The sequence below is a fragment of the Elephantulus edwardii genome, unplaced genomic scaffold, assembly GCF_000299155.1.
Source record: "Elephantulus edwardii isolate Elephantulus edwardi_28Jun2011 unplaced genomic scaffold, EleEdw1.0 scaffold00245, whole genome shotgun sequence".
NCBI classification, from domain to species: Eukaryota; Metazoa; Chordata; class Mammalia; order Macroscelidea; family Macroscelididae; genus Elephantulus; species Elephantulus edwardii.
Window position 1 is genome coordinate 802,603 of NW_006399995.1, and position 9,583 is coordinate 812,185.

General features: G+C 37.6%; 1 protein-coding gene across 1 annotated transcript in view; it reads right to left on the reverse strand.

The window, feature by feature from the left end:
* NPAT (nuclear protein, ataxia-telangiectasia locus) overlaps positions 1–9,583 on the reverse strand; it is a 70,741-nt gene that overhangs the window by 30,195 nt on the left and 30,963 nt on the right. Inside the window, exons 3-4 of the mRNA XM_006899064.1 lie at positions 7,733–7,793; positions 3,937–4,009 (exon numbers count right to left, since the gene is read on the reverse strand). Of these exons, the coding sequence (XP_006899126.1) occupies positions 3,937–4,009; positions 7,733–7,793 (134 nt within the window). The remainder of the gene's footprint in view (positions 1–3,936; positions 4,010–7,732; positions 7,794–9,583) is intronic.

Here is a 9,583-nt window from a genome sequence, read left to right on the forward strand (position 1 = left end):
AGATACATTTGACATCCTCCCACAACTCATCCGGTCTTCGCTCATTAGTTTTCAAGGCCTCAAACCTGTTATTGAGATGATTCTGAAATTCAGGTGGGATGAAATCAAAGTCATATTTTGGTTCCTATGGATTTGGCTTAATTTTCCTCAGTTTCAGCTTGAACTTGCATATAAGTAGCTGGTGGTCTGTTCCACAATCAGCTCCTGGCCTAGTTTTCACAGTTGATATTGAGCTTCTCCAGGTGTTTTTTCCGCAGAATTTCAGTCTAAAAAAATTCCAGAAATATTTTTTGACCTCTGTTCTTTATCCAATGGGAAGATACACAGAGTCAGGATACATAAGAACCAGATCTTCTTTTACCAATTTAACATACCAAGTCTTTTAACTTGCAGTGAAAAAGCAACTGCTCAAGGTAATTCACACTTATCATTAGGGGCCTTCAATTCAATTGACTCCTAGTGGCCCTATCAACAGTAGACCTGTACCTGCCCTGTCCTATACCAGCCTCACTGTCTCTGATATGTTTGAGTCCACTGCTAGAGTCACTGTCAACATTTTACTGAAGGTCTTCAATCACACATTTCCCATTCTTCTCCCTCAGAGCGGTGGGTAGATTTGAACCTTCAGTCTTTGGGTTCTCAGTTTAACTCTTTACAGATTAGGCCACCAGAGTGCACTTAAGTCTTGAATGCTAGTTCCAGGCCTCTAAGTTGCAATGGAAGTTTGGAAATGTCATTAAAATTCTACAATTGTCATTATTTCTCATTTCTTTTTATTTTATTTCATTATTTTTTGTGTGTACTGTCAAATCAGATCTGACTGATACAGGAGGAGATTGTTCCTCATTCTCCAGCAGAGCATCTGGTGGATTCAAACCTTGTACCTCTGAGACTGCAGTGCAGCTTCTTGCCACTAGGCCCCCTATTTCTCATTTCTAAACATTTTATTAAAGTATACTTCTCCAATCTAAGAAAAGAAAAAGTAATTTTTTTCCCACTTTTTAGAACAAGAAATTTTTATATAAGAAAATCAGACAGGGATGTCAGAGAGTAATATTCTGAGGCAGATGTTAGATTGATGAAGAAAAACCCAATAGCTGTTTAACAGCAGTCAAATACAAAAACACCCTTGTGTATCTTCTATCTTATTTGGGGAAGGTGACAGAAAAGACAGCCAAGTGAAGGGAGGGTCTGGCAGAGACGGCTGCTGCAAGGGAACGAATTTGAGGACAACCCTCCAGTCCACTTGAGTAATATCTGACCCAGAGTGAGTGCGCCCGAGCTTGAAAGTAGAGGTCTCGTCCAATAGGTCGTTCACAGAAGGAGGTGTTTCCCTCCAATGCTGGAAAATGTTGAAAAAAATTGAAGGTTGATGCTTCCTTTTGTTCTATCCAAGGAAGGTCATCTGGAGCTGTTCCTCTCTGGACTAGAAACTCTTCTTTGGCAGAAAAGACAGTGTGAGCTTTGGTATCTAAGAGCCAGCCAGCTGTTACAGTGGTCCCAATCACCCCCTCCTTTGCCCAAGGAGGCTACATCTCTGATAGCACCACTGTCTGGTATGTTACTGAAAACTTCGTGCCCTACCAGTACAGGGAAGTCCTGAATCCCATAAACCTCTGCTTGCTGTACAGCCTCTTCATGCTTAGTACCAGAAGAATTGAAGAAATCTTCTGTAACTTCCAAAGCTGGGCTGATAATATCCACTTACAAGGCCTTCAAGTCACAGGTTCTCCAAGGGCTAACCCTTCCAAGCAGGTTCAGAAAAGGACTTCTTGAACATTTACCCAACATAGGGAGGTGTGTCTGCTAGAGAGTTCTAGAAACAACTTGAAGCAAGCTTCCTTTGGCTGCTTGGAGCAGGCCAAGCACAGGTGAGAGTTTTCCTGGTCCATGTAAAAAACAGACATTAAAAGAGAGTGTGAGAGAAATGTTCCTTTGAGACTATTCTTCAAAGAGATCTCTGGGAAGACAATGGTCCAAGCAATGTCGTGAGGTGATCCTTTATTTTCAGATCCAGCAGGGTTAACAGTAAATCAAGGTTGGTTGCCAATTCAGTTTCTGGTCAAGATGGCCCATCACAGATGTTGTCTCAGGAACCTGGCCAGTGGCTGCTTCTTTGCCTTCACCTGACGGGCCTGTGGTCAACCCCGGGTGCGGTCTTGTCTTTGGCAGCTCTCCTGTTGTTCACATTGGCCACTGACCCATCCCAGCTCTGCTCTCTGTTCACAAGCTGCTCTTCACAGTCTTTCACTTAAATGCTTCCCCATGGCAGCCAGGGAAGCTAGACCCGGACTCACAAGGTTCCAGGCCTTGAGAACAACAGAGGGAACTGGCTGCCAAGAGGGTGTGACCACACCTGCCAGCCCTCCTTATCTCTTTTATTTTCCTATACACAATTCTTATCACACATTTTTGTAGCAACAATGGTATGTGACACCTAGTCTCTATCACTGCTCCTCCCAAAACCAAAATGGATGTCTGTTAGTGGAAAATGCACTCGGAAAAAAAAGTGGATTTTTAGTAACCCCCTTGTTTAATAGAATTACGCAGATTGTCTCTGAAAATTGGACTATTAGAACTTGAAGCCTGCTTCTTGTTTTTCTGGGTTGGAAGCAAACTGTGTCCAGGAGGTTGAAAGGGATGGTTTTGGGGTCTTCACCATCTCTTCAGACTTCATGTTTATTAGCTTCTCTACAACCAGTCTTCATTTATAAGCCTAAATTAGGGACTGTTCAGATTTCACTGGCAGCTTGCACTATGCCCAAGGCTTATGTTTGAATGAACATAAAATAAGCATGGGGGCTGGGGGGATGAGTAAGAAAAAGCAGCATTCTAAAGATCTAAAGTCATGCCCTCCTCCCACAAAAGATGGTAATGGGAAAGGTTTAATGGGGACTTCAAATGAGGGATAATAAGCAGAGAAATGCTAATTAATTATATAAAATATATATACCAGTGAGATGGGATGTGTTACGCAGAAAACAAAACCTTGCTTGCTGAAAAGTTAGAAGAACTTGAATCATTTGTTGCAAAAGATCAAAGAATATAGACTTAAATATGGATTATATCTCAATGTCAAGAAAACAAAGATTCTTACCACTGGACTGATAGGCAGCATAATGACAGCTGAAGAAAAGATCAACCTCATCTTACTTGGGTGCACAATTAACACCCTTGGTAACAGCAATCTGGAAATCAGGAGACGTATTGCACTGGGAATGCCTGAAGTTGGGAACGTCTCCAAATTATTGAGGAGAAATGATGTAAGTTTAAGGACTAAGGTGCGTTTGAGAGCTAGACAACGAATAAGGATAACAGAAGAATTGATGCCTTTGAGCTGTAGTGTTAGAGAAGAGTGCTGAAAATCCCACGGACTGCCAAAGGAACAAACAAATGTCTCGAAGAGAGTACAGCTGGAATGGTCTTTGGAGGCAAAGATGATGAAGTTTTGCCTCACATATGGGCATGTTGCTAAGAGGGGCTATTTCTTGGAGAGAGTGACATGATGATCAGAAAGGCAGAAAAAGAGAGGAAGACCATCGAGGAAGTGGACTGCCACAGTAACTGCCACAATGGGCTCTAATGTGTCAGGGAGAGTAAGAACGGCACAGGACATGACAGGATTCAGATCTGCTGTTCCTAGGGTAGCTATGGGTTGTACTTGACTCAATAGCACCTAACAGCAATGACATTACTGTTAGGTCATGGACTTGAGGGGAACCAGGGAGAAAGAAAGCAAGGTTAAAGACAACTTTATTAAGGGACCTCCCAGATGATGTTCTTGATGATGGTCTTGAGAGACCAAGGAATCCGCTAATTTAAAATTTTTGTTAAGTGTTTAACGCTGAACTTTTAAATACAAAGTTTTTCTTGTTTATGCTTGCATTCCAAACTAAGTATTCTCTGATAAGTTTATTACATAATTATGTTTGTTACCTGATCTGAGAAAGTGTATGGTCTACCTTCTTCCACAGAGATGACATTATTGCCGGGACATCATTTGATGTTTCTAGGAACAGGATGGAAAACAAAATCTTATGCTTATTTTAAATAGTTTCATTTAAAGCTTTATAAACTATGGTGAAGAATAATCATCATTCAGTTTGAATTAAAGACACATTAAATCAATATGTAAAACTATAACATCTTATATAAAATTATAATGGGAACTAAACAATAAATGAATTTTGCAAAATGCCCTGTAAACTCTATTAGGCTGCCTTCTTTTCTTAGGTTACTACATATCAGATGCAACAGTGGTAGTAGTGGGAATCTGAAAAATATCTGTAGCTCTGTTAGGTCAATGAATTGCAATTTTCTTTATCTTTTGTGTGTGTGTGTGAGTGAGTGTACCGTCAAATCAGATCTGACTGGTACAGGAGGAGATTGTCCCTCCTTCCCCGGCAGAGCATCTGGTGGATTCGGCAATTTTCTTTATCTTAAAAAATTCTTTTTAATATGTCGTATTTTGATATTACTTAAAATGAAATAAAAGAATTTGTTTTATAATAAATAACTGTTGTTGTTGATTGCTATCGAGTCAAACATGACTCACAGTGACTCTATGAACAAAAGACCTAATGCCTTTCCAGAACTGTTGTCGTTTCTCCAAGTTCATAGAGTTTCCAAAGGCATGTGGTTTAGGAAGTGGATGCCACTCCTGCTTCCAAACCCGTTTTACAGCTGGGAGCTCCACCAAACACTGTCCACATTGGGAAACCTTTACGGTATTTGACATTCCAGTGGCACAAGGTTCAACATCACAGCAAACCCAGATTATCTCAGTGGAGCAAACTGACAAAGAGTGATGTACAAAGTTAAAGAATGTTCCTCCAAACATAACAACAATCGTCTCACTAAGCAGTGGTTTAGTGCCATCAAGTAAAATATGAATCATAGCAACCCTATGAACAAAAGACCTGAACTCTGGTCTATAATTAACATCATTTCTCTATGTTCATAGAGTTTCCAGAGGCTTGCAATTTAGAAAGTAGATGCCACACCTGCTTCCAAATCTGCATCAGTCTGGAAGCTCCTCCAAACACTGTCCATGAAGGGTAACCATTATGGTATAATAAATAATTACTGTAGAGATAATGCAAACTGTCAGTGTGGAAATTAGCTTTCTACATCCACATGTCCAGACCACTGTGATTGCTCAACAATGTTAAAAGATAATGTTCACTAATTACTAAGCATTACAGGAAGGCTTTGAAGACTATTAATTCTTTTTAAGGAGTGCTCCAAAACCAAAATGATAAGGGGCTCAGTTCATAAAATCTTACCATCTATTTTTAAGCTAGAGAGTTTTATTCAACGAAAATTAAACCAAACAAAACCCACTGCTGAGTTGACTGCAATTCCCAGTGATTTAACAAGGTTGTTTTCCAAACTACAGTGGGTTGTCTCCTTTTCCCAGGTCACTGGGTATCAGATGCAATATGGGGGAAATGGGCATTTGTAAAATATCTATAGCTTTGCTGGCCAATGAATGGAAATCTTTTTAGTAAAAAGGAGACACATATTTTTAACCTATTGTATTTAGGTATTACTTTAAAACAGAGTAATAACTTGCTTTAAAGGAAATAATTCCACTGGGTTTCCAAGGTTGTTATGGTACAATGAATTTATGTAGTCCTTCCATCAAGAACCTCCTGTTCTGTGATGAAGTATTTATTATATGAAGGAGATAGGATACAAGCCCTACCTTCCTAGAAGCCCATAAATGCAATGCCCTGGCCCCCTCCTTCCTGGGACATAGCATCCAGCTGAGCTGCAACAGCATGCAGGATTCTGGCCCCTCACTCACCAGTCTCTCCCACATCTCCACAATAGCCTGGATCACCTATAGTTACGAGAGTCATTTCCTTGACAGGCTGGGAGATTCTGTGAGACACTCCAGTGAACCACAGAACACAAAGGACATTGAGGCATGGGGGGAAGTAAATGGAGGAGGAACAATTCAAGTCAGTAATGGAGAGGTACAGCAGATCAAACATTTGGGACATTGCTGATCTCTGCCTTTTAGTGACTAGTCCGATACTGATAATAGAAAACAAACTGTAATGACAGTTGTAAATCTTTAAGGAAGATCACTCAACTTTCTCTCTCAGAACAGCTGGTGGATCTGAACCACTAATCTGGTCAATAGCCTGACACATTGCACACTACAGTACTAGAGATCCTTATTCAACATAAAAGCTAAAACCTCAACCACTATAAGAAAACAACAAATTAAAAATCTCAACATAAACAAAAACCAAAAAACCAAAACCTACTACCCTCTAAAACTCATTGCTGTCAAGTCAGAGGAATTCACAGCTAATCCTCCCATTCAGTTTTCAGAGCTGTCCATTGTACTTAAAGACATTGCCCATCTTCCTTCTTCAGAATCACTCACTGGTGGATCTGAACCACAAGTGAGGCACTGCCTTTGAGTTCAGCTCCCTATAGGTTATGCTACTAAAGCTCTCCCCTTCATAATTCATAGCAAATTTATAACAGAATATAAATTTTTGTATTGTTAGTAGCATTCCGTTTTTGTTATGATTAAATATTCATTTTTTCTTTTGATATCATTAAACAGTCTTGTGAGAGGACTTAGAGTTCAGAAGAAAATAAAATCTTATTATCAAAAAACATTCTTGAAGAGTTACAAATGAAATTCTAGTCCTGTGAATTCTAGGCTTTAAAATTCCACTGGTTAGCTTTGTGACCTTGGGAAAGTTATCTAAGATTTCCTTGAACAGTTTTTTATTATTTAATGATGGAGTGAGTCAGTACCTTTTTCACAAAATAAGTTAAAAAAAAATATGATACCACCTAAACAGTGTTTGCACACAGTGCTCAATAACCATTAAGTTTTTCTATTTAATGTAACTTTATGTTAAATAAAGTCAAATGTTAATTCTTTTTCAATTATGTTTTAGCCTTTAAAAAGAATCAACAGCAGAAAATGAAATAATCACAACTTTCTCCTCAAAGCAACATTAACTAATTTTAGAAAATACTACTTATTATTTGATAAATCATAAGCTAGGATTTTATAACCAGTTCAAAATTTAAAATTAAAATTTCAGTTTGAAATTTTCTCCCCATCTCACAGGGAAGACAATCAGGATTAAGTATTAAAAAAATGACTGATTGTTATTTGCTAACATTCTTACTTCAGTCATTTGTTCCTCACACAATACACACAGAAGATATTTAATGAGATATTATTCATTAAAAATATCCTATCTCTTCATAGTTTAAAGCCATTTTCTCAAGGTTATATCAAGACAACATGGTTGTTATGTGCTGTTGAGTTGGAAGTGACTCATTGCCAATCCTCCAGGGTATTTTTAGAGGCAGTAAACTGCATGGGAGGAGACAGTCTCGCCGTCTTCCTCAGAATAGACAGTGGATTTGAACCTCCAGCCTTTAAGTTGGCACTAACTCTTTACTTATTAGGCTAGAAGAGCTTCCTAAAGAAGATATTAATAGCCTTTAAAAATGACTTCTGTTCTTTAGTGATATTCTTCAGTCAACTTAAAGTGTCTACCACCTAATTACTGCAACAGAGAGAATTAAGAGTTGTATACAACAAAGGTCAATACTATTATAAGCATAAAATATTGCTAACCCTGATACAGAATTGTGTATCTAAAAACTGGTGAACTGTTCTATGTTTGGTGTATATCCTAAAAAAAGAAATAATAAAAAAACAAACCCACTGAATTTGAATCCTTACCTTTTGCTTTCATAGCTACATATTCATTCAAAATTGTTGTCAAGTTTTTTCCAAATAAGGACTGGGGGGAAAAAAATTGAGCATTACCAAAATAATAAAACACTCTCAACAGTACAACATGTTTGATCACATGGAAGTCAACAAAGAACTGAATATAGAGTATAGCAGGTCTTAAAAAATGAACAGTCCATCCATCAAGAGATGAACAGAGAAAGTATGGTACATGAAACTACAATGGTATATTACTTAGCTGTAAGAAAAAGAAGTTCTGATCCAGGCTTTGACATAGATAAACCATGAAAGGATCATACTGAGTAAAAATATAATTAAAAGATAAATATTTTAAGATTTTATTTATATGAGATATCCAGAGAAAGGAAATTTATGGATAAAAAAGTTAACTAGTAGTTAACAAACATGAGGAGGAGAGAAAGCTGGAACAGCATTACATAAGAGTACGAAGTTTCTGTTTTTGATTATGAAAACTAAGTGAAAATGGACAATGGTGATTCTGTGTAGTATTATATGCTGAATACAATTAATGACATTGAAAGAAATATTAAAATTAAGTAGCCACTCAAGTGAGGGACTGCATCATATACTCTACGAGTTAAAGTTCTTTAGTTAAGACAGTTCAAGAGGAAGGAAATTTGTTTTCAGCTAGGAGGTAAATCCATTCAACTGTTCAAAGGTCAAGTAAGCTTACCACAAAATGAAAGAGAGTAAATGAATCTTTGAGATACTCTTCCTAAAACTCCCTACTTGGCTATTTTCATTCATAGTATTTCAACTCATTATTTATATCTCCCCCTATGCTTAAGGGTACACTTCATCAGTCCAATTCCAAGGCTACAGAGTAGAAGAGAAAGAATCGGAGCTGACAATTCACCAAATAGATGGTCAACAAGCACATAAAAAGACGCTCAAAGTCATTATAGTGATCCATTCACTATTTCCTTGACCCTTCTGAACAGTACCAGCTAGTGTTTTGTGGACTGTCTTTTGAAATTTTTTCATGGTTTTAATGGGATTATATAATACTGGGAAGTCTGTGACAATCAGTGCTCTTCTCTTTATCATATCCTACTGGGGGAGTTGTATAGGATATCAATATGACTTTTCACTGGTAATATTATGCCTGATCACATGATTAGATAATACCTGCCAAGGTTTTTTACTCTTAAATTAGTATTTCTTTGTTTCTATATACTATTTGTCACTAAGTCAAGCTCAGACACACGGGAAAAGGAATTAAGGCCTACCTCTTGGAGGAAGAATCTCTACATTTGTTAGTTAGAATTTCTAAGAAAGCTATTTTTCCTTCTCCTTATATATTTACTCAACCATTTATTTACATCAGTATGTATATTTCAATACATGAATAGAATGGTTCTCTCCACTTATTTAGATCTTTAATTTCCTCCATTCCCACCCACCTCCCTTGACAATCTTGCACATAATCATTACTTAAACTTGACTGTAAATTACACACACGCACACACACATATACCAGTGTACTGCAAACTCCAATTGTTCTCAGTCAATTTACAAAAACAATGGAGGGAAAGGGAAAAGACAGACAGCTAGCCTTTGTTTGGATCTTTTCAGTCATTCATGAAGACAAAAAACAACTTCCCCCTAATTTTGACCTGTGGATAAGCTGGCTTTAAGACTATCTTTAGAGTCTCTGATGTTACTCAATATATTTCTCTTGAATGCTGTAAATTTGCTAAACTGGGACTTTTTTTGGGGGGGGGAGGGGGAGTAATTTCTTTAGAGTTTCTAAACAATCATTTCTTTGGCTAAGAAATCTTATTTAAAATAAAATAGAATTTTCATTGTTGTAGAATA